At 38.1% G+C, this 23399-nt stretch overlaps 3 protein-coding genes and 1 long non-coding RNA gene across 12 annotated transcripts; 2 read left to right on the forward strand and 2 right to left on the reverse strand.

Annotated features, from left to right (window-relative positions):
- Positions 1–687: 687 nt before the first annotated feature.
- LOC135586410 (protein ROLLING AND ERECT LEAF 2-like) lies at positions 688–4048 on the reverse strand. The gene is made up of 4 exons (XM_065116172.1): positions 2983–4048; positions 2771–2889; positions 2449–2672; positions 688–1396 (listed from the first exon to the last, which is right to left on the reverse strand). Exons 1-4 carry the CDS (start codon positions 4046–4048, stop codon positions 820–822), a joined length of 1986 nt encoding a protein of 661 aa, XP_064972244.1. The 3' UTR covers positions 688–819.
- Positions 1346–6079, forward strand: LOC135616701 (uncharacterized). 3 transcript variants are annotated; one of them, XR_010488447.1, is made up of 5 exons: positions 1346–1486; positions 2839–3743; positions 3849–4264; positions 5316–5464; positions 5961–6079. It is a non-coding gene; the product is annotated as an uncharacterized LOC135616701 (long non-coding RNA). The 3 variants fall into 3 exon arrangements; XR_010488448.1 differs by lacking the exons at positions 5316–5464; positions 5961–6079 and having other exon boundaries at positions 3841–4467; XR_010488446.1 differs by lacking the exons at positions 5316–5464; positions 5961–6079 and having other exon boundaries at positions 3849–4467.
- Positions 6080–8334: 2255 nt separating this feature from the next.
- On the forward strand, positions 8335–17100 carry LOC135616700 (uncharacterized). Of its 2 annotated transcripts, XM_065116174.1 has the most exons (10): positions 8350–8582; positions 10805–11377; positions 11896–12096; positions 12263–12365; positions 12452–12531; positions 12625–12702; positions 13100–13191; positions 14440–14551; positions 14709–14834; positions 15859–17100. In XM_065116174.1, exons 2-10 carry the CDS (start codon positions 11087–11089, stop codon positions 15979–15981), a joined length of 1206 nt encoding a protein of 401 aa, XP_064972246.1. In that variant the 5' UTR covers positions 8350–8582; positions 10805–11086; the 3' UTR covers positions 15982–17100. The 2 variants fall into 2 exon arrangements, with proteins under 2 accessions (XP_064972247.1, XP_064972246.1); XM_065116175.1 differs by lacking the exon at positions 13100–13191 and having other exon boundaries at positions 8335–8582; positions 14435–14551.
- Positions 17101–17414: 314 nt separating this feature from the next.
- On the reverse strand, positions 17415–22680 carry LOC135581953 (uncharacterized membrane protein At1g16860-like). 6 transcript variants are annotated; one of them, XM_065116180.1, is made up of 6 exons: positions 22483–22680; positions 20379–20475; positions 19054–20074; positions 18489–18644; positions 18137–18351; positions 17415–17867 (listed from the first exon to the last, which is right to left on the reverse strand). In XM_065116180.1, the coding sequence occupies exons 3-6, from the start codon at positions 19939–19941 to the stop codon at positions 17675–17677; spliced, it is 1452 nt and encodes a 483-aa protein (XP_064972252.1). In that variant the 5' UTR covers positions 19942–20074; positions 20379–20475; positions 22483–22680; the 3' UTR covers positions 17415–17674. The 6 variants fall into 6 exon arrangements, with proteins under 6 accessions (XP_064972252.1, XP_064972250.1, XP_064972254.1 ...); XM_065116178.1 differs by lacking the exon at positions 20379–20475 and adding an exon at positions 21523–21624; XM_065116182.1 differs by lacking the exon at positions 20379–20475 and having other exon boundaries at positions 19054–19989.
- Positions 22681–23399: the final 719 nt, after the last annotated feature.

Consider the following 23399-nt stretch of genomic DNA (forward strand, 5'->3'; position numbering starts at 1 on the left):
AGATAAGCCTTTGGGGTAATATCTAGAGTTGGTTTATTATCTTATTCCGTAGTAATGTCATATAAGCATTTGTGAGGACTTTTGACCATGACGAACCATCTTAGACCCTTTGTTATACAATCGTTTAGAGCTATTGAAGTCTATGTTTGTAATTTGCATTGTTTCTCAAATGTTTATTAAAATGATTGTTGTGTGAACCCAAGTTAAATGCTTTCTCGAACTCATCTTTTCTTTTGCAGATTCTTAAGAGACTATAAAAGGTTTCAAAGAAATTGACTCTTTATGAAGGGACACGCAATGGTATCACACGACTTAAGCAAAACTAACTAAGTCTGTGATAATAGGATAAATCGATCTAATTATAATATTTTATATTATGTCATAATGTTTTTAAGAATATTAAAAAAATTATAACAACAATAACAATAAAATTATGAGTCTCAACAAAAAAAAAATACTACAATACTATTTTTTTATATAAATTTCATTTATAATATTTTAATATTACAATATAGTATTTTTAATAATACTAGAAAAACACCATAACATAATTAAAAAATATATAATATAATATTTTAAAACATCGTTAAAAATACTGTATTATAGAAAAGGGGAGAAATAAAGGGATGGGTGATCGATGATATTAAAAGTATCAGATAAAAGGATAGAGTAGGAGAATTCTTAAAATGAGGTACTTCTCCATAAAAAAACTTAAAAGGGCATTTTTTTCATGAATTCATTTTTTTAGGATATGATAGAACGCCAAAATTCTATTACACGAAACGGAGCCCCAACCAATTCAAACCGAATCCAAACTCGTTACACTAACTCGTCATATCCCTCCGCTGAGTTGACCGCCAACTCGGCCACCGCTCCGACGGCCACCGCCAGCCCCGCGCACACCACCTTCGGCCCCAGCTCGGCCGCCCGCCCCCCCACAGCCTCTTCCACCTCGGCCACACCCTCCCTCCTCTGCCCGGCCGCCACCGACGCCACACCCGCCGCGAACATCTCCACCCCGTCGATCGCCGCCGCCTCGCTCACCGAGTCCACCATCCGGGACCACCGGACGCATGCGCCGTATGCCGGTGGCGCACCCATGGTGGAGCGGCTTGGCGTGGAGGCCGCGGCGTCGAGCGTAGGCGGGGCGCACCGGCGGATCCAGCCGGCGAGGGCGCGGGCATAGCACCGCTGGGCTTCGATCCAGGTCGCGAGGCAAGAGGCCCAGTTCCGGAGCTCCGCCTCGAGTGCGGCAGCGAAGCGGGAAGGTCTCGGCGGTGGTATCCCGGCGGATACGGCAGCGACGGAGGGCGAGAAAAGGAGGAGCTTGGCCTCGTCTATCGTATGCTTCTGTATCCGGTGGCACTCCGCCATGGTCCTCCACATGCTTGCTAACCTGCGCCGCAATACAAAGGAAAGGCGAGAAGCTCTGATTGCGTAGAAGGAAGTGTTTGATCCAACCCACAAAGGTGGAGACATTCTTAGGGTAAAAGCCTGACCTTATAAAGATTACTGGTTCAACTTCAATTTATATAAAGGTAAACTGGTCACAATTTTTGAGGAAGGGAATAGAATGATTATTTGGATACATACAAAAACTTGAAAGCAGCTTACTTTTTTTTCTTTTGAAGAAAAAAATTATGCAATTAAGCTAAGAGAATATAAAAAGAATAATGAGAGCATGCAAGATTTCATAAACAACCTATGATCTAGGATAAAACAAAGTCTGCAAAAGATGATTAGCATCCTTGATGTTTTTCCTTACATTATGGGGATCACAATCCTTTCCTTGCATGTTTTATTAGATTTTGCATGTAAAAGCACATTAGGAATATGACATCCAAATAAGAAACAAGGTTACATGTTCACTCTGACCATTTAATGTGATCATGTTCTCTTTTCCTAATATTCTAATTCTCCTAAACATGACATGTATATGGAAAAGATCATAGTGATATCTGTTAATTTATTCTTGCACTGGATAAATAGAACGATAAAGGCTAGATGAAACACCACCATATGCTGCAGAAGGTTTGATATGTAGTTTCATGCCAGATTGAACGACCTATAAATTGTTTTTCATGTGCGTCTCAGATCACTCTTTAGGAAGAAACCTTGTTGTTGTGTTCTAGTGCAACAAGATTGCTTGACTGGTCAGCGATGTAGTATCTACATTTGCTCATTAGTTATGGTATATGCATTCAGGTATACTGACATGTATGCATTTTCAGATTAATATACATTAATCTAACACATTATTTGAAAACTTGAATGCATCCCTTTCATCCAAGATCTGCCTTTTCTATTTTCCATGGGATTTTCACCAATTGGATCTGACCTAATACATTCAAAATGGATTAAGCTATAGACTTTTCTAATGTACAATTGTATGCAGTATACTGAAGTTGTTACTTGAATGAGAAAGCTTAATAGTAGAAAGTAACTTACTTTTGGATCAATTCCAGAACCTGAGGGTGCAATTCCTGGTCCCGTAATGTCTCAATTCTTTCTGATATGTATGCAGTGGAACTTATGGAAACCCTAAGTCGAGTTTGGAGATCTCTTAAAGAAGAACTAGTCTTATCGACGACAAAAGCCTCATCTTCATTCACATCTTGAATCTTCAGCTGCATGCACTTCTTTTCATATTCTATTCGTGCACGTTCTCCACACTGCACAACAAAATCATATGGATGTAATGAAGCAAACAAGTTTCACTTTGTATTACAATTTACAAATTCTGTAACTATCTTTCAAAAGCTTTAACTACCTTTACTTCATCATATAGCTTCTTCTCCCATTCATACAGTCTATCCAGTGTTGACTTGTGGCTTCCAGGGACCGCACGAGATTCCTCCATGTGTGAAGATGTTGAAGGAGCCATAGCAGCTGGATTCAACATCCTTGAAACTGTATCAGAAGATAAAAATAACGAGGTTCCTACATATTATTGTTATCAGAGAGCAGGCTTGATGTACCCACCTTGTAGCGAGGATGAAGAGGGTTGAGTGCTGCTGACTTCGAAGAATGTAGAGAGTTCACTAGCAGAATTGCAAATTCTGACAAATTGGGCTTCAATATCCTTCATGACCTCTCCCATGCTTGTTGGTCTTCTGTTTATGTAAACAGTGAAACCGGGAGTTTCCTGTGAGCTATTTCTATCTCTGACAATTCCCTGATCATTATCGATTAGGAGTTCTGCTGCATTTTGAGTTTCTGATACTTCAGTACTCCTCTGCCAACCTTGCAACCAGAATTCCTTCATATCATCCATATTTTCTTTCTGTTTATAGGCATCAGCTGGTTGTTTACCAGCAGTGGGCTTAATATTAATCTTACCCCCCTTCTTCATTCGTGCCTTCTCATTCTTGTCAGCCTGTCCTTCCAGTGCAGGTACCCCTTCATCTTCCCAAATCTTCCTTTGCCCATGGGTATTACCATCAAGCAGAACCTCATCAAGACTGTTCCCATAGGAGTATCCATAAGATGAGAATGGGTTCCAAAAGAAGTCCAATTGTGAAGCCTGAGGTGATGCTGGTGGATGCCTCAGTCTTTCATATGGTGAAGAGAGGAATGAGGCATCTGCATCCGAGGTCGGAGCCTCTGCAGCAAAGTATCCATCAGCACCATTCTGCCATGCGATATAACAGCATTCCTTGCTCTTATTTGCTGGTGACTCACACCGTTCCTCCACGGAGATCAGTGGATTCCCTCCTGCTTTCATGTAATTCGGTGAAGAACAGGTGCTTTTCTCATGTTGCTTTTGCTTTGGTGTAAAAGGTTTCATAGGAATCATGATGATCTCTGGGTTAAAACTTCTGATAGGATGTGATGGGGAAGTCTTGCAGGAAGTGAAGAAGAAATTATATTCATCACCATCAACATAATTACGTAGAGCAAGGGAGACTCGCATCAGAGACTGGATGTAGGCAGTGTGGCCATCAGCAAATCGGTCTCTCTGCTCGATAGCTTGTCTGATGAAGTTCTTCCTGTCATGGCAGAGCCGGACGGCATCTTCATCCTCCAGCTTGGAAGTCGAACATCCCATCTTCTTCAACTTCAGCCTTGAACCCAAGACAGACTCAGTGTGGGTAAGCCAGTGATGCTTCACTGAAGCTTTGCAAACTTAAAAAAGGAAGAGAAACAATTTATCAGATGCTGTGCTTCTTCAAGTTATGAAACAGAGCTATCAAGGAAATCAAGTTTTTCTACGGGAACAAAGCAACCCATCCTTTTCAGGATTTCTAGCCCAGACCTTGTCAAAGTAAGTATACTCTAAGATTGAAATCATGCATCAGTAGGAATTGAAACTTCGTGACTTATAAAAAGATGCAAAGAGAAGCAAAAGATCAATGTACACTGAACAAATCCATGATTTCATTTGTTCCTTCTCATTTAATATGCTGATGATGGAAATCTTCAGAAAAGTAGGGATTGCAGCAGCAAAAAACAACCCTTGCATGCTAATTTCATGGAGTACGAACTATGTTTGTAAATATCAGAATCAGCATTTTAAATTGCAATTATCTGAATAAATCATCTGGAGAAGTAATTTTCAGGAAGATATGTTTCGATAGTAAATAATGATTGTAGCTCTTAAAAGCAAAAGAGGGAAAATAACATCACTGTGCAAAAGATGATCTCACCGAGATAATTAAAGTTATAATGAAGATAGAATGAACTCAGATGCTGCTATTAAAGAAAAAGGACTTTAAAGAAGTTGAACAACTCTGCTTCAAAAAGAAAAAGTAACATTAGAAACTCTTATGCCTTGCCGCCCAAGGGACAGACCGATGCAAAAATCTGACAGGCTGACACCAAAAGCCCACTTAGAACTGAGTATGGTGAAAATAGAGATTGTTCAGAAAAGCAGATAGTTGCAGCAGCAAAAAGCACCTCCTTGTATGTTGGAAGTGATGCTGAACATGTCATTAGTAAGCCACTCTTTACTGTACAAATTTTAGATACTAGAATCAGCAAGTAGAAACATTTTATACTCTGCAGTTCTGCAACAAATCAGGAGAAGGAATTTTCAAGAGGATAGTTATTGACATAGCTCTTAAATGCAAAAGAGAGAAAATAACATCCTTTGCTAAAGAAAATCTCATTTATTCTATCAAAATTCTGATAAAGATAGAATGACCACTGCCGTTGAAGAAAAAGAACTTTACAGAATTTTAGTAACTCCCTTCAGAAAAAGTTGGATGATAACACATGCATATCCTAAGCATTACATAATACAAAAATGAGAGTAAAAAAACAGAAACCTTTTCTTATCTTTCTTTCTTCTTATTATTCTTCTTTATCATCTGCAGAACACAAGGCGGTCAGGAGCTGATGAAAAGATCCAGAGGAGAGAAGTAACACTCATGTCACTAGATTTTCCATGTAAATCTTCACGGGATTTCAAGAGACAAATCCGAAGAGTGTTCCTGACAATTTTATGCAAAGAACGTCTACACAGGTGAAACTATCAAATACTGACATGTGTTATCTGCTAATATATTTTCCATATCTTGCAAAACAACTAGAACAAATAGTATAAAATCAAAATGCCAAACTGCTCAAATCCCTGCAAAGGAAGATTTACACCATCTTGGTAACAAGAATGGCATCATTACGATTAGAAATATAGATAGACTTATTTAGCAAGACATTTACGTTGCTGTAAAACCTGCTAGAAGGAAAACCTGACTCCTCTCGGAGGAGGGAGAAGCCAATGGATTCAACGAACTCGAGGCAACACCAAGAGGAAGAGTCTTAATGAAACAAAAAGAACCTCTCGAAGAATAAGCTTTCTTGTCCTCGAAATTAGAACATAGCTTGACATGGAAGCTGAACTCAGCTTGTCTAAAGGATAGATAAACTCATTTCTTCTTCACCATAACAACAATTAAGCTAAGTAATTAACAAGACTATCTCGGACAGATTTATAAGATGCTTTATGCACTGAACTGCAGCTCAAGGGACTGTCTGTTCTCGTGGGAAAGAACAAGTGAAGAACACACCAACAGAATTTGGAAAAGCCAAGGGGGAAAAAGTGAGATCTTGGACATGCACGACGAGCAAAAGAGAGAAAAAGATTCGGCAATGTCTGTCCTTAAATTCTTGAACTAAAGCTCTTTGTTTCTTGATGCAACCAAAGGTTTGATTCCCTCAAAATGACCTCAGAATAAGCAAAAGTTACGAATTGGCCCTGCGTGTACCTTCCTCAGAACGCCCATGCAAAGATCACTCCTCTTCCGTGGTCTAAAACTCTGAGAATGTTGATCAATGACAGTAACTTAGGCTTCTCTTTTATCTTTTACTCGTGCCCAACGAAGTAACCCTGGCGATCTGATGGCATCATAAGAAGGGCTTTTTATCTGCCATTTCAAAACTTAGAAGAAGAAGTGATCTTTAATCTGCTTAACCCACGGGAACTTTGTGGCAACCACCAAAAATGAATCTCGTCAAGAAATCACAAAGAATGCTACCTACTTCAGCAGCTTAAATTGAGATGCAATGCTGACAAATCAATTTAAAGGCAATCCCCTGTAAGAAGTTTAATAGTACAATCATGAAATTGATCTCATTACATATGATATATAAGTTCAAATTCTGAAATATACAATAAAGCTATATATCTACATATATGCTGTCAAGCAAAGGAACAGACAACGTCAGTGATCCAGCACAATTCAATCAACATGATTCCATATCCACGGACCTGATCCAACTTATGAATAAGGTACCATGTTTCACTCTTTACAAGTATCATTTCTGCTGTCATATTTCTAATAATTTGTTGTCAGGTCAGTGGATAGGTCAACCTGTGCCATATCAAGATCTGCCTTCAAATAAGTCCTAACCTACAGTGAATACTTATGTGATCAGACTCTTATATACCAATAGGTACTGACTGAGAAACTGACAGAACTTGATATTTCAAACAATACCTACAGAACAATTGAGAAACTAACAGAAGTTGAACTTTTGCATGGCAAGTTAAACTTGTATCTAATCCATCATTTAATTTTTGGGCAAAAGAAGAATACATCCTAATTTAGATTTTCTATTGGGCAAGTGGGAATACAATGAGTGAGGGGAACTCACAAAATAGAAATAATAACAAAAATAAGGGAAGCTTAAAGAGTGAGGAGAAAACAGAAGGAATTAAATTAGTGGAGGTTAAAGGAACACGTCTCAGATGAAGATTTCTGGGGCCAGCCTTTATTAGAAAGGATCAGATTCCTCAAGAAAAAAGAGGGTCCAGCATTTCCATATTGAATGAACCTAATCGACCTGTGAGGAAAGATTGCTCTACAAGCTCAAACAAAAATAATGTGGCCAAATTTGTGGAAATCAAGCACTCTGCAATGTCAAAAGGGAAATGGAGAACAATTGAGATCCAAACCAAATGATCTCCACTTGTCCAAGTTGATCAAGTGTCTGATATCCTTAAATCACAAGTGACAAGACAAATGCTCATCCAAAACCTCAGTTCATTAACGGCAAAAGGGTGACTATTCCTAAAGATGTTCATTTTATCCGAAACGTTGTTGATCTAAAAATCTGCATCGTTTCTCCAACCAAGAAATAAAACCAGAGGAGAATCCACAGATTAACAGTAAAATAATACCACAATTTGACTATCAGAAATGACAAATAACTTCAACTTGTCAAATCTTTACCAGGATTGATAGAAATCCCACTGACATTGGTGCTTGTACCAAGTGTGAGAGATCTTCATAACGAGAAGCAAGGAAGTCTATACAGTTTAGGCAACTAAAACAAATGCGTGCACAAAATCTGCAGAGAAATAGCTGCAGAAAAGGGAATCAAACACCCTTCCAAAGCAAGGGTGCTGTAAAATATAGCAAAGTCAACAAAAAAGTGGACCTTATATTTTATCCTTAAATCATGAGCCAGGCATAAGTCGCCCCTCCATATCTCAGTGTGGCCTCCATCATTATTCCATTCCTATAACAGCCTAAAACATCTTATAGAGGCATGTACCACACATAAGTGGAAGACCCGCCCATCTCCACAGCCTTCGTTTAAAGCCTAAAACTCCCATAAATGATGGAGATAGGTTCACTTGTCTGGTCTTAGACCTCAGCATGATACCGGACTTGGACGATTTCCATTTCGCAGCGAATATCACATATGCTTTGTGGAATTCTTCGAGGGACAAAAGAGATCTCCGTATCATTCCATTGGCTATCTACAGCCAACCAGAAGGAACAAACGCATACCAAAACTTATAGCTCAATGTACCAGCCATGCCTCTATAAACCAAGTCTCTTATGTCCACAAGGTGCAGTGGAAAAGATGTAAGATGGTGCTTCGAGGAGGAAAGGTTGCACACCTGACTCGAGGGATGAGGGAGCTTGTTGAGGGCTTTGCATGAAGAGGCAGAGAGTAGAGTACAGCCAAGGATGACTTGCCGACATTGCCTCGAGAAAAAAGAGTGCCTCACCTGCAAGTTGCCGGCAAGTTTGTCCTTGGCTACATTTGGCTCTCTTCTTCTCATGTAATGCTCTTGCAGGAATCAGGCCATGAACCCCAAGCAAGCGATTAACACTCTCTGCATGACACTGGTAAGTAGAAAATTTTGTGTTTAGAACTGTATACAAGCAAGAAATGGTGTTTATTTCTTGAATTTTGTGTGGAACAAGCAATCGACTTCATGTGAAGTAATAGGCAAAACCATTAACAAAGCTTACTGATAAGCAGTCCTTAGACCTGATTATGATGGTAAGTTTGCTTCTTTTGCAACCTAAGATATCAAGGTTCAATTTTCCGAAACACACCCTCTAAAATAGGGGTAAGGCTGCATACGTAGAGTCCTTAGTATGTATAGGATCTAATTCTAGTTGACAGCGCTAGAAGGAGGTGAAAGCAAGACCCAAAAATTGTCAGCTCAATCAGAGAAATCAACCGTATATTCCCAATGCAATTTTCCATGTCATAAGTACCTCTTTTCTGCCAATTGATCAAGCGCATAGCTCAGCTCCTTGGTTATGAGACCACCGGAAACAATCCCCTGCCTCCGTTGCAGCACCCAGCGTGCGCAGGACCAGCTCGCTTAAGACCTGCATCACCAGCTTGCCCTATGCATACATACTATTCCAACATCTCGTTATCAACCAAATAGAAACTACAAATGAAACCAACACACCATGATGGCCAGCAATCTTGGGACGAAAACAAAGGAGGGAAGAAAAGGGGATTTGGAATGAGAAACCAACCGGAGCAGGCGACGCCCTTCCGGCGCCTACTGACGGGCGCCGGAGCCTCCTTGAGTCAGGCAGGCGTAGACCAGATCCCGGAACGTCCGGAACCACTTCCGCTTCGTGGCCGGCGGTCCGATAGAGCAGCATCGAGGGGGACACCCTGACCAGCGACGCCGACATCGCCGTCGCGTCCTCCATCGGGATCGGAGTTCGCAGACCTGAGAAGTCTTCCTTCCGATTCTTTTGCGGCGGGCGGCGGTTTTAAATGGGCGCGGAAAACCGCCACGGCGTCGCGAGAAGGCGAAGAGAATATTATATTATTATTTCCAAAAATTATATCTTTTGGGGACTTTTACGGATCAACCCTTTCTAGTTATGAAATAGCATGCATGTCCCTCTAAAGTTGATTAACCCCTATGAAATATGATTATTACTAGTAATTGACTTCAATTAAACATTGTTTAACATAAAATATTTTTTATTCTTATCAATTACTTTACTACATGATTACTTGTTTTTTTTCTTATTTACAAAACATATCTATTAATGATTATAAAATATTAGTAGAAAGTTAGAGAGTCTTATTTTAGTCTTTGATTACATCATAAAAGAGGGTCACAAATCTCAAAGCTACCACTAAATCTAGTGGATGTTAATGTTATTTGAAACTTCAATATTATTTTGATGATAATTGATTAACAGATATTAACAATAATGAAGTATATGTTATTTTTGTGAATTTTATGACTATAAATGCATTTATGCTAAACCTAAATTTAGAGAGGTAAATGTTCACATTATTTTTCCAGACATTTTTTTATAATTTAATAAATAAAAATAGTTACTTTATTTAATATAATTATTTTGGAAATATTTTGAATAAAACCTAATTTTTTTATTTAATAAAAAAGAATTTGAGGATATTTTAATTCAATCAAAATTGGGTTAGGAGATGATTAGTTTGGAAAACATTACTTATATTTTTTAATACTATTTTTACAAAAAAAAAAAAGAAGGTGGAAGATTTAAATATGAATAGGGTGTATGATAAAGTTCAATAATCTCAACTTGGCTAACTCCTCTTTTTTTTTTTCTATTTGTCTAATAATTAGTTAAAATGCATTTTGATATATAAGATAGGAAAAGTGGAGTTCTAAAGTAAACAATAAGAGAAACTTAGTGATATTTAAAATGATGTGAGAATATTTGGGAAAAAGGTCATTTATGTCAAAGACAATCTAATATGTTTGACCATATGATTCCCATGATTTTGACTTGAGATTTACATATTTAGGATCTTTAAGGTGTATTCATGCAGGTTAATAACCCAAAACCAAATATAATCCTCAAAAATACATAATCAATCTGAATACAACTTTATAAATAAATATTGCTTGAAATTCATATTTACATATCTCGTGTAAAATTAAATACCATTATAACTATACATTGTTGATTAACTGAGAAAAATGATAAATATATATTTTAAATTTGAATTTATATGTTTTATTTTTATAAATATTGAATTAATCAAATACTAAATCAAGATTATTTATTTATTTATTTTTCTCTTGGTGGCCAACGAGGATGAAGGAGCGCAACGTGAGACCCGTCCGGTGGAGCCACGTTCGAATCCAATAACAGCGCAGGTAAACCGTCGGGTAGACGAAGAAATTTGCATTCATCGAATGGTGGAAGATTGCGTAGGATTGAAGCTCGAGATTGCGCGGCATCTCAATAAATTTGGGAAGCGTTAAAGATTACCATGGGATTCCAATTTGAACTCATCTTGGATGCCTGTGGCTCCCCCTCCGTCGTTCTAGGGTTTTCTCCGTCGGAGAGTGCTCTCCATCTCCCTTCTTTCGTCCATGGAGTCCCTCTGCAGCTCTGCTGTCACCCCCTGGCGGATTGAAGCCCCTGTTGTTCGCCGACCAAAGTGCTCATCCCTAGTTAAAGCCTCAACTTTCCGATTCTGGCGCGATAACTGCACAGAAAAGCTCGCTTCTTTGGCACTTTCGGGCCCTCCGCGGAGCCCTCAGAGTCGCGGGGAAAGGTGGCGGGTCCTCGCACACGGAGCCTCCGGAATTGGCGGAGAAAACAGTGGGGCTTTGACAAATGGATTTAGTGTCTTGATCGACGGTGACCCCGCATCGATTCAGGTACATTGCGACGATAGTTCCTATGGTAAAGGTTTTGTTTCTGTGGTCTCGGAGGTGGTCTTTTCTCCTCTTTTGCTACCCTGACAGATGTATAAAGTTCTTGCCTGAACTGATCTCTGTTGGATCATTAATTGTTATATATATACAGGGTTAGAGAATTAATTTGGACGTGTTTTCTACGAGGATAATATGACTGTAGTGAATATAATTTCATGGTTTACGAGAAAACAAAGTGATGAAGAAAGGAATATGATTGATGATAGAAGCCATAGCTTCCTTGCCCACAGACTAAATTATTGGTCATGAAATCAGTATGATTAATCGCTTTTCACATGTAGGGACTGTCTTGTTTAGCCTCTTCATCCAGATTTTAGCTGAGCATCAAAACTCTACATTTCTTTTCTCTCCTAATCCCTGTAATGGTATAAAGAAGTCATTTTCATCTCAATTTTTTATTGTGAGGAGTAAAACTAGTGACTGGTAAGAAAATTTATGATATTTCTTTGGTCTTGTGTCAGAATGACATAATTCAAAATGGTGGCCATGAGGATTGCATGAGTGGAAATATGGAAATGGTAACACCTGTTACTGCTGGACGTGTAACAACTGGATCCAAAGCTGGACTCTTCAGGACACCGATTTCTGGTGGTGTTCAAAGTGCATTGGCTGTCAATAACTTACCTCACCCAGCCTTAGCTGTTCACAATTTAATGCAGCAGGTAATGTTAACCAGAAACAAAATTATTGGGGATTCTCAGATAGTCTTTTTTTTTTCCTGCTTATTTTTTCATGTTATTCATCTGAATATGATCTTTTTAAGTCCACGCTAATTCGTGTCTTACACCTCATACCTCTTTACCTCTGCTTTTATGTCGACAAATAAAGGCCAAGTATGGTCAACTATGCACTATAGTGTCCCGGATGCATAATCGCCGTGAAGGCTACCCATTTGGTTCGTTGGTAGATTTTGCACCTGATCCAATGGGGCGTAAGCATCATTCTTATCTTATATGTATTTCCAACCTCACCAATTACAGGAGATTCAGATCTTGTTATTTTTGTGCTACTATGCAGATCCCATTTTTTCACTCTCTCCACTAGCAATCCATACAAGGAATCTCTTGGTGAATTCAAAATGTTCGCTTGTTGTGCAGGTGCCACATAGCTTGATTGATACAATCATCTTGTCTAGGACTTTAGATACAGGTTCTGTTTTTCTCCATGCTAAAATGATCTTTTAACTGAAGATACCTGGATGGACGTCACTATCAAATGCACGTGCGACGATATTTGGTGATGTCTTCCCTCTTGCAGCTGATCAGCAGGTTTTTGACTAGTTATACAAGTTTTTTGATGGCTCTATTCTTTGCTATCTTTTTTGGAATACTTTAGTATGCGAAAGCTATGTATTTTATTATTCTGTGGCTACAGACATAAAATAGCTGATATGTTCTTTTTCCAACATACAATAACTAGTGAAATGGATATTTAGGTTAAAGTTTATGGCCGTCATACATCAAGGAGAGAGATCCCCTATGTAGATAGGGATTAGGAGAGATACTATGCAGGAGTGAGATTTGATGTGTTAAATGGCCATTAGGATTACCCTGAATATTTTGTCAAAGTTCTGCTGGTTATTATAGATGTTCCGACAAAAAAATTTTACTTTACGGCTTAGCTAGTAATGGATGTCTAAAGATGTTACATTTTTATCTACCTTAGGAATGGGCTTGTCAGCAATTTGCGGCAAAACACCAGCAGTGGGCATCCAAACAATTGGGCAACTTATACTATTACAGGATGCAGAACATTAGGTTTGCCTTTAAACTTCTTTTCCCACGTTTGATTTTGTGCATTCACATGTGCTTGAAAGTTGAAACTATATACCAGTACCACTGGACCTGATAATAATTTTAGATACACTTTGTAGGAATCCACTAGCATATTGATAGACTGAACTTCAACTTGAGCAGTTTTGATTTGATTTAGACCAAGGTATGATATGATGTAGAGGTGAATTCTTGTAGTAGGAAAATTGTTAGAATAGAGGCAAAGATTCTAAATGCATCTTTGAAGTTTTGGATACAGAGCTAAAAGTTAAAGTTTCCTATCCTTCATCATAACTCTGAAGTTTCTTATTAAAATTAGCTTCAATCACCATCAACAGTTGAATATATTTCTAATTGAGATCTTCAAGACTATCCTTGATTGAGTTGCTCTACTACTAATCTTTTTGAGCTTGCCACCTAGTTGTTAGACTAACAATGTGAATTCTATCTGATTGGGTTTGGGTATGATTTTAACAAGAATGAGGGTCTAATCTGCTGTTGAATGGATTCTTGCATAGAAAATAAGGATAGTAGAAATAAAGAAGGGTAAAATAAGGATATAGAGGAACAAGGCATCGTGCCAAGAAATCTCTCTCAAACCTTTACATCCATGACAGTTTTCCAACAGGATTAACCATGCATATTATTTCCACCAGCATGTCTATTGCTGGTAACATGCTAGTATAATAAGGAATGGCTTCATGCCAATCGACACTAGCCAAGGACAACAAACTTGTACTGTTGTTGTCACTTTACAGAAGGATTATTCTTGTTACTTCAATTATTTGCTAGCATTTTCAATTTCAAGAAATTGCATTTGTACTATGTTGCACATTTGGAAGGCAAGCTCCAATGGGACCAAATACAATTTGAGACAAATTTGTCAATGATTTTGCTTTTTCAGATTTTAGATTCAGAATATATGCATGGTCCATGAACATTGTTTTGTATAAGTTGTTTTAAGATGCTATGAGAATGTATAAATTTTTAAGGTTTTCTTTTTCTTTCAAGTCTTCATAACAAACTCTAATATTTGTTAGGTTTTTCACCATTTAAGGATGTTGAAGCAGTATCATCCCATTTTTATTCTAAACTTTGCTTTTGGTGCTCAATTACTCAGGTTTTCTTTCTTATTGTGTTAAATCATTTACTTCAATCATATTTTTTTCATGAATATGAAGTATGTACTCTTTATGTATTTCCATGACTTATATCACCTTCAACATAGTTCAGTGGCATCTATTTCATTGGAGGATTTGGAACTGTTGCATGGGTAGATGTTAAGGAATATGAGGCCTCAAAACCTGATAAAATTGCTGCTGACAGTGGAGAACAAAATTTGAAGGTATCTTTACACACAGCTGCATGTTTTCATCAAATAATTTTGTTTTAACTTTATAATGTTTTGTTCCCTTAATTTTCAAAAGAAAAAGATTATTAGTGTCAAGTGACCTTGCTCTCTCCTTGACAATTGACATTTGATAATAATATCTTCTGCTTAGGAACTTAATGCACTCTTCTCAAAATCACTCAAAGATAGCTTATCAACAGAAGCTGAGATAGATGATGCTGCTTTTATTTCCATAGACAGTAAAGGCACTGATATTCGGGTTCGGCAAGGTGCACAGGTAACTGTTATCACTTAGAATATCACAAAGAAATAAGTCTGTGCCCCCTCATAATTCTAAATACTGAGTTATGTACCACTTCATGATAATATCGAATTTTTAATTCCAACTTTTGATTTTCACTCTGCTGCAAGTTTTTAAATCACAATGGATAGATCTAGCAATTCGATCTGTGTCATAGTTGACAAGAAAGGTCAAAAACTAAAATTATCATCACTATTTTGACTTCTAGTTCTAGATAGGCAGATTTTAGTAAAATTTTCAAGTGCAATAACGATTTTTTTTCCGACATCAAATATCATCTTGTCTAGTGAAATTGCTAAGCTCTTTTGTAAAAGTGTTGCTTATGCATTTCACAATAATTGTGAATATAATAGAATATTAGATGAAGGGATGTGATCATGATTGATCAAATTTAGCAGGGAGCATTATGAATAACTGCAAAGTTAATGGGTCAAGATAAGATGGTCAGGAGTGATGTTGAGAGATCTCCTTCCTGATTGATGGGAGCTAGTGCTAATTGAAGATGTGAAAGATTAGGATATTCAAGTGCTTGTCTAATCAAGATGGTGTAGGAGGTGGATTAAAAAACACATGCAGCTTTCTTGTGTGTTTGCATTATATGGCAGAAAGACAAGCACTTGCCTCTGTTTGATGGATGTTTCATGTCATCTACTGTATATATATATATTCATTCTTAGTTTGATGGATCACTATCTTGATACTCCTCTTAGTTGCTTTTGCTTGATGCTCAAGTCTCTGAAAGCATTTTATATGCTCTTTAAGGCCATTATTGAGTTAAAGATTATTTAGGTGTTAACTAATAAGAACAGTGGAAATTGGTACTTTTATAGTTCTGGTGCATTTAGTATTTTGATTTTGATTTCATCAGAACTTCATATACTGTTTCAGATTCAAATTGTGTGCAAACTTTGTTACATACATTATCTAGCTTTCATATCTACATAGAACAGATGCTGTTTATATTGAGGTGCTCATGGGGCCTTTTTTTATGCCACTGCAGTTTAACGTTCAAAGGATATCATTTGAAGTTGAACATGATGTGCAGACACTGGATGATGCGAAAGCAGCTCTTGAGAAGATAATAAACAGGTATAACAGGTCAAAATCACAAACTGGGAGTTGAATTAGTCTCACCTTAGTACAAGTATCCCAGTGATGATTTCAGAGACCAGCAGATGCGAGAGGTTTTGCAAGAGACTCTCTTGATGGTAGCTCTCTGATAAATGAACTTATTCTCCATCTTTCTCCCCCTTATTTTGAATCTTCCACGGTATCTTTACATAATTGCAGACAAAAATAGGCTTACTCTGCTCAAGTCCAAGTGATTTATTGTCTTTATGAATTTGAACTGACAAGAGATTATGTTGCAATTTTCAAGCATAATCTTATAATTTTTCTCTTTTCCAAAACTGTATTATTGTGCTACTCCAGTGGATACTGTAAAACCTCAACAAGAGGTCAAATGATTTGTGGTGTCGGTGGAGCTTGTGCTTGGGCTGTAGGCACTTTTGGAGATTCCTGTATCAGGTCTCCACCATGCTGTGTGTGGAGTGGATACACACTATAAAATGCAACTTGTTGTAATGTTGTTAGTGCTTGGACTGAACCATAAGAACAATGGTTTGTCATCCATCAAGGCTGGACAAAGCTTGCAGAAGCCTTGTCTCATGACCTGGTCAAGTAATAGTGCAAATCCTCTAAGGTTTCAGATGTATCAGTGACCTGCCTCTTTCTTTTTTAGTGTGTCTCTGAATCAATAGCAAGCCAAGGGTTTATAATCTGTAGCTTTATGGCCACAGTGACCATGGCACTGTGAGCTCATTTTTTGATGACCAGGAACCTGAGACTCATCTCTTCTGTGAAGCTTGGAACAAGAAAATGATCTTGTTTTTCCATGGGGAAAATTTTCTGATGGTCCTGCAGACATTTCATGCTTGCGGTGGTGGTCCAGCAAAGAAGGGGGACCAACCAACAAATTGCATGTCAATGCGGTCCTGCAACATGTCTAACAGATTCAGCATGTAATTTGTCTGGACCGGCTGTCGGCACCGGTCATGATGTATTATTGAGGAAAGGAATGGATGTCATGATAATAATGTATTATTGATGAAAGGAATGGATGTCATGACGAGGAAAGGAATGGATGTCGGGCAATCGCAGTCGCGATCAACCCGATTGTTAATGTACAAAATCTTACCTTTTTTTTTGGATAAAATAAAAAGATCTTAAAACACTTTTAGCACATCTATGTCCATTTCCTATGAATTATTAGGGCATTCAAAACTCATGAGCTGATATGGAAATTTTATGCATTGATTCGGCATAAAGTTGATGCTTCTATTTCTTAGCCATATCAACTACCTTTCCACCTGTTATGTTCAGTGAAGTCAGTGAAACAAAAGTACTTGAACAGCCAAACTGATAAGCCATTCTGTTCCTGTTGAGATACTAACATCATTTCACAATTCAATGCAAAATTGCCATCGATTGAACACTTTTGAATCTCATAAGAGAGAAAGAAAAAGAAATAGTTTGAATGGAAATGAGAACAACCAATTATACATGAACTGATCCAATTTACTTGAATAACAACAGAATGATACAGTAGGTGTTGCTCAGTTTTCCCTTCAAACAACACAATTATCCACTAAGCCATCTTAAAAATTTATCTAGGTTTAATTAAACAAAAGGGGTAAAGACAAAGCTATACAAGCTCAAGATATTAGGCCATGATCGATCACAATGTCATATACTGCCAAAGCTAACAACAGAGATGGCATAAATAACATCTAATATTTTGACACCAATTATGTCCATTATACCGGTATGACATCAACATTTGAAGTGTCTTCACATCTCAATATTATTCCGTCGAGGCTTGATGGAACTATGCACTTCGCCCACTGGCATCCTGTGGAGAAGGGCTCAGAAGGAGGAACTATCATTAGAACATTCTCATTCTTTTGGACGATCCCCATTACACTCACGGTGCTGCCCTCTTTGACATAACTGCAGTAAATTGATTTAAGTAGTTAACCGAATGAACCTTGTGCAAAGATTTATTTGTTTCTCTCATTAGAGTGCTGATGATTAATGAGAAACATTAGACATACGAAGAGAACCAGATGGGAAGAAAAATATTCCAACCATAACAGAAAATTGTCTATCTAACCAAGAAATACAATCCTAGCATCTTCCTTATTTCTACTGCAGAAAGCACAGACAGAAGAAACATTTTTTTATTTGATAAATGTTAGCAATTAAACATCTCAGATTACCCTTCTTTCAGGCGCATCACCACGCGGTCATCACTGGAAAGGTTCCTCTCTTGCAACCACCTGAGAAATTCAGGAGACAAGTCCATGTTGTTTGGGTTGACGTCGATAACAATAGACTCATCGACATATGGGGTCACCTTAGAACCATAACCGGCTTTGACCAGAGCTCTCAATCCCGATTGAAAATCAGATATGTAAAAGTCTACCACATGCCTCTGCCAAAGTTTCATATAAGAAGAATGTGACGGTTAGGTCAAAGTAATCATATGATACTAAAGCTTGTGCGCTTGTCGTTTAGTCTAAAAATTCCATATTTGTTTATAAAATTCAGCTAATTAGAAAAGTGGCATACCTCCATTGATCTTAATCCCCAGGTAAAACATCGACGCTGGGAATTGGCAGTCCTTGAGTCCCAGCCCCTGTATTCATATAGACCAGTGGATGTGTACACACATCTGGGGACCTTATGATATGATGACTCGAGTGGAAAGTTTCCACACGTAACAACCTGCAAAATGCTTAAGTTAAAAATACCAACTAGCTCGACAATTAAGAGCGAAACTAAGAGGAAGAGGGGTAGACAAGCAATAAAAAACATACGATATATGTTTAACAATCAGAAGTAGTATATTAAAAGAAAGGTTACAACTCAACCAAGAAAGACTTTTTCAGCAATGTTTCTCCACATATTAATCAGTTGACAGAAGCTCCATGGACCAGAAGAAGTACTAATTAAACCTTTGATTATGTAACAGATATTTCAAAACATGCTCAAGAGCTCACAACCAGTTTGAAGAGGACTACTTGCAAATATTTTAAAGCAATTATTTGTGTATCTTCAGAAAGAAAAAAAGAAACTATAGATTTACTCCTTAGATGGGTTTTAGACAACCAGCAATGGTGCTCAAGTTACGTACCCCAGAGACCTTGACATACTGCCCGTCCTTTGCATTTCGCAGATCAGCATCAGGATACTGGGCAACGAATCCTAAAATTGCTCTTCGTCCAAAACAAGTATTCCAAAAGGAAAGCACAATGACAACTCCAAATATGGTTACGACAACAATAAGAAGAATGGCATTTTGAACAGCACCAAGAATGAAGCCACCTGCAATAAACCCCATCACAAACAACAAAATGACAGACCAAAGGATAGGCTTAGGCAAGCTCCCCTTGAACAAATAATCATTCTCCTGAGTGAGATTAGTGACGGCTTGGTTATGAACAATGGAGGTGCTATGTGGCTTCATTGACTTAGTAGAATCCAGAGAACCTGATACTTTCCGAGGGGCTCCAGATGAATTAAGTGGCCCAGAAGATATTGGCCCCGAAGTGATGAGACCTGTAGTTGGCAGTACCGGTGGAAGAGGGCCAGAGTTTTGGCGAGCCATTGGGGTGACACCTCCAGATTGAGGCCCAGATGACTTTTTAACTGAATCCCCATGTCTAAGCGGGCCAGAGTTAGATTTCTGCCTACCAGAACCACCAGTGACAAATGAAGAACCAGAACTTGGGGCTACATAAGAAGACTGCCCAGGGCCATTAGGCATGATAGGCCCTGAGTGGGAAGCAGCACCTCCAAATGATCGATTTCTTGAAGGGTTATTACTAAGAGGCCCAGATTTTCTGGATTTTTCCACATGAAGATCAAACATCTTCCCTAGTTCCCCAGATTTTTTAATATCTCCACCTGTATATGGCATGGCTGTGGAGCAAATCACTGGAGGCTTCTCCTTGGGTTGCTCAGGTCGGCCTGAAACATAGAGGCCATTGCTGAGCTGGTGCGATGGGAATCTGGAACCCATTAGACTTCAAATGGCTTGACAGATCTTGGCAGGGCTGGAGACATATATCTATTGTAATCCACAGGGATCAGCACTCATGATGAGGAAAAAGTTGCAAGTTAAGTGCAATTCCACAATTTATACCTCAAGCGCTCTGTTAAAATACTAAGAAACCATGTCAGAGATCAAGAATGCATTTTCAGACACACTCTTTTACATGCATTGTTTAGTTAGAAATTCTACAGATTAAAAAAAGGAATGCAGTACATAAACGAATCAATTGAAATCCCAAGCCCATATTAGTATTAATGGAAAACAGCAAAATCTGATGCTACTCTTGGCAATAATAGCAAAATCTAAGTATCAATCCTTAAGACTCTGAAGTAGTCATACTTGGTTTCTGTTGGTATAATACTCATTTCTACTACTACCTTTCTTAACAAGACAAAGACAAGTACCTAGGAATTTAATGTTCCTCCAGGAGTGTTAATTGCCTGAGGTGATTGACGGCTATCCATAGCAAATTGAGGATCAGACAACAAAAGTACTCCAAATCTGAATTTTTTTTCAAGAAAATTTCAAGAGTATTGAGTCAATGGCTGGAAAAATAAAATATTTATAAAGTATATTTCCCTTACACTGAGTTACATTAGAAATAGGACTAACTAACCAAAACATGTAGCAATAACAAGGCAAACAAAGTAAAGGTCTCGTTCAAACTTGTTTGTCCAATTTGGGAAGCAAAATAAACCAAGGATCGCGGAAACAAAAACTTTCTAGAGAAGAAATGATTAAAAATGATAAAAAAAAGCTCTTAACTAGAGAAATAAGCTGATGATTGCAACTCTAGGCCTATAAAAGTGAATTTCATGCATTTGAAAATTATCCATACTAGAACTTCATTTTTCTTTTTCATTTTTTTTTTGCAAATGGTAAGTAGTGAGGATGGGATTTGATCCTTAGACCTTGCTATCAAATAGTCAAAGTCTTAACCAGCTAACTTCGAAATATTTTGTAAACCATGTTAGGTGTCTCCAACTAGAAATAGTAATATGACAAAGAACAGAGATCAGGAAACTAAAAGTTGAGGATGATAAGTGATAACCTACTCAAGCAATGATATTAAATCTGCCAAAAGTTGCGTGAATTCTGTTTTCCATCATGTGATCTAATAACAATGTCACATGGAATGGAGATGACATAGAAGACCCTCCCCCGACCAGCCTCGAGTAGTTAGTAGTTTCTATGTCCTTGTGCGTTCCTTCAATCTTCCAATTCAAACTGGCTTTGGTCTCAAACTTCCATGGCACTATTATGCCTGTACTGATTATGCCCCCAATTCAAAAATTTATCAACAGCTCTTGAACAACACAGGTGAAGTTAAGAGAAAAATATTCTATGCTCAATAGCATCGTTTTGTGATTACTCCAATTTCACAGTTGATCTCCTTCAGTAATATATGCACCTCCAGTTAATTCAGCACATAAGGCATCTCATCTCAATATGTTGATTGCCTTTTATTTATTCAACTTTAACATTTAGTTTAATTTCTTTCTTTAGATCCTATAGGTCAAAAACAGAGATTGGAACTTACAAGCTCACCTTGAAACCTACATCTGAAGACGAGAGCTAGAAATCATGCAGAAGAAATTGAGGTTATACAGGAGTTTCGCTAAAATCAAGGGTATTATATCAAATAGTGACCTGAAACAATGAAAAGACTAAGTCAAATTCACTGACATATTCAACAAGCAGAGATCAAATGAATATTCAGGTCTTAGATTGCAGCGCTAAAAAATTTCTGCAAGTCCATTTAGACTATCTAAGGTCACATAGACCGGAAGGCAGATAAATGGATTTAAAAAGATAAAAATGCTAATAGGTACATCTCAATGTCCAATCCAATAATAGAATTCTTTGCTCTTGTACGAAACTTCAGATTCTTGCTGACTTCATTAATTTTTCCAATGCCCATAAAACGAAATACAGATTCCACTGTAACGTGCACAAATTTAGAATCTAACATAAAGCAACATACATGGGTGAAAGATGTCAGAAAAAGAACTGGCCCCTTTTTTAAAAAAATCTCTAAAATCAAGATAAAGATCTCGAATTTGCATTTCCACTCTGTACACTCCCATCTCTAACAAGTTCCAATGCTAACCATCACTAACAAAACTGCAATTTTTTTCCAATTTATTTTTATTCCAAAAAATTGAAGCAAAATTCCCCCACAGAAAAAAAAAGGAAAAGAAAAACAGATCCAGTGACAAGGAAAAGCTACCAACGAGACAAAGGAAACAACTTTCCGCTACCTACGAACACGCTAAATGAATTTAAGCAACCAATTCGGGCCCAAATCAATCCCCGCCCGATGCCCATCTCCACCGCGGAGGAAACCAAATTCGGATCCAAATCTCGTTTCAACTCTACCAAAAGAAGACCGAACTCGTTCCCACTCACTCAGATCTAAAACCAGAGTGGGGAACAGACCCGCACTCGCCATTCTACCCCGAGCTCGGCGAGACTCGAAGTGCCAATGCCGCAATAAACGATCCATACCTCAGAAAAAAGCGGGAGTATCGCGAGTTGGGCGGATCAGAAGCACGCAAGTGATGGGGTTCAAGCTGCTACGGAGCCTGCAGGGAGAGTGGCCAAACCAAAGTGAGCATGGAGCGAGAAGGAGGAATCAAAGAAATAGCAACAGGAGAGGAAGATGGAAGAACAGGCAGCGTCTCTCTCTCCTCCTCCTCCTCCTCCCACCCCAACTCTTAATTGCAGTGAATCTCTTAGACAAAATGACCGTAGTAGCCCTAGGTTAATTAACATGTCTTGAGAATCTCCATGCATGCATCCATAATATAATTAGTATAATTAGTTAATTAATTTCAAGTGAAAATATGGCACGTGCATTGTAGAGATGTTGGACTCCGATCCGACTCGAGTCTCGAGGCGTAAATAATGATTAAAAATAATATTCAACAAAGACGATCACTAAAGGAAAAGAAAAAATATGAAGATAAATGTGACCATGTCTTTGAATTAAAAAAATATATAATATTTTTTTAAAAAAATAGACATTCGAAATTGAAAATTAATGTAAATTTCAGCATGGGAGGAGTCTCATTAAAACCTGGGTGTCATCCTGCCATAAAAATCTAGCAGTTCATCAAATCGAAAGAATTATCGACGTCATCATCATTCACACGTTCCTGCATGCCGACACCCACGAAAAAAATAACAAAAGATTATAAAAACATGCTCAATCTATTACGCTAATCATCATGGAAAACGGGGTCAGAGAGACAAGAGAACATGTGGATTGAAATCATTGATAGCGAGAGAGAGAGAGAGAGAGAGAGAAAGTTACCGCCTGTGTTTAAATTAGGATGACGAATCACATTTTGCTGCTTACCCGATGGAGATGCCCATTGGTTGCAGCTACACACAACTGCCTTGCAGTGTGTACAGGCAAACAG

The sequence above is a fragment of the Musa acuminata genome, chromosome BXJ2-7, assembly GCF_036884655.1.
Source record: "Musa acuminata AAA Group cultivar baxijiao chromosome BXJ2-7, Cavendish_Baxijiao_AAA, whole genome shotgun sequence".
Classification (NCBI taxonomy): Eukaryota; Viridiplantae; Streptophyta; class Magnoliopsida; order Zingiberales; family Musaceae; genus Musa; species Musa acuminata.

Bases quoted from the DNA above. Each gene is read 5' to 3' on its own strand.
- LOC135586410 (XM_065116172.1), bottom strand. From the start codon at position 4,048: ATGGGATGTTCGACTTCCAAGCTGGAGGATGAAGATGCCGTCCGGCTC. The intron at 2,890-2,982 runs GTGGGTACATCA...TGTTGAATCCAG, and splicing joins CTCTTCATCCTCGCTACAAG to CTGCTATGGCTCCTTCAACA. The intron at 1,397-2,448 runs GTAAGTTACTTT...ATTGCGGCGCAG, and splicing joins GTTCTGGAATTGATCCAAAA to GTTAGCAAGCATGTGGAGGA.
- LOC135616700 (XM_065116174.1), top strand. From the start codon at position 11,087: ATGGAGTCCCTCTGCAGCTCTGCTGTCACCCCCTGGCGGATTGAAGCC. The intron at 12,703-13,099 runs GTTTTTGACTAG...TATCTACCTTAG, and splicing joins CTCTTGCAGCTGATCAGCAG to GAATGGGCTTGTCAGCAATT. The intron at 14,552-14,708 runs GTATCTTTACAC...TCTTCTGCTTAG, and splicing joins GTGGAGAACAAAATTTGAAG to GAACTTAATGCACTCTTCTC.
- LOC135581953 (XM_065116182.1), bottom strand. From the start codon at position 19,941: ATGGGTTCCAGATTCCCATCGCACCAGCTCAGCAATGGCCTCTATGTT. The intron at 18,645-19,053 runs GTACGTAACTTG...AGCATTTTGCAG, and splicing joins AGTATGTCAAGGTCTCTGGG to GTTGTTACGTGTGGAAACTT. The intron at 17,868-18,136 runs GTAATCTGAGAT...AATTTACTGCAG, and splicing joins GTGATGCGCCTGAAAGAAGG to TTATGTCAAAGAGGGCAGCA.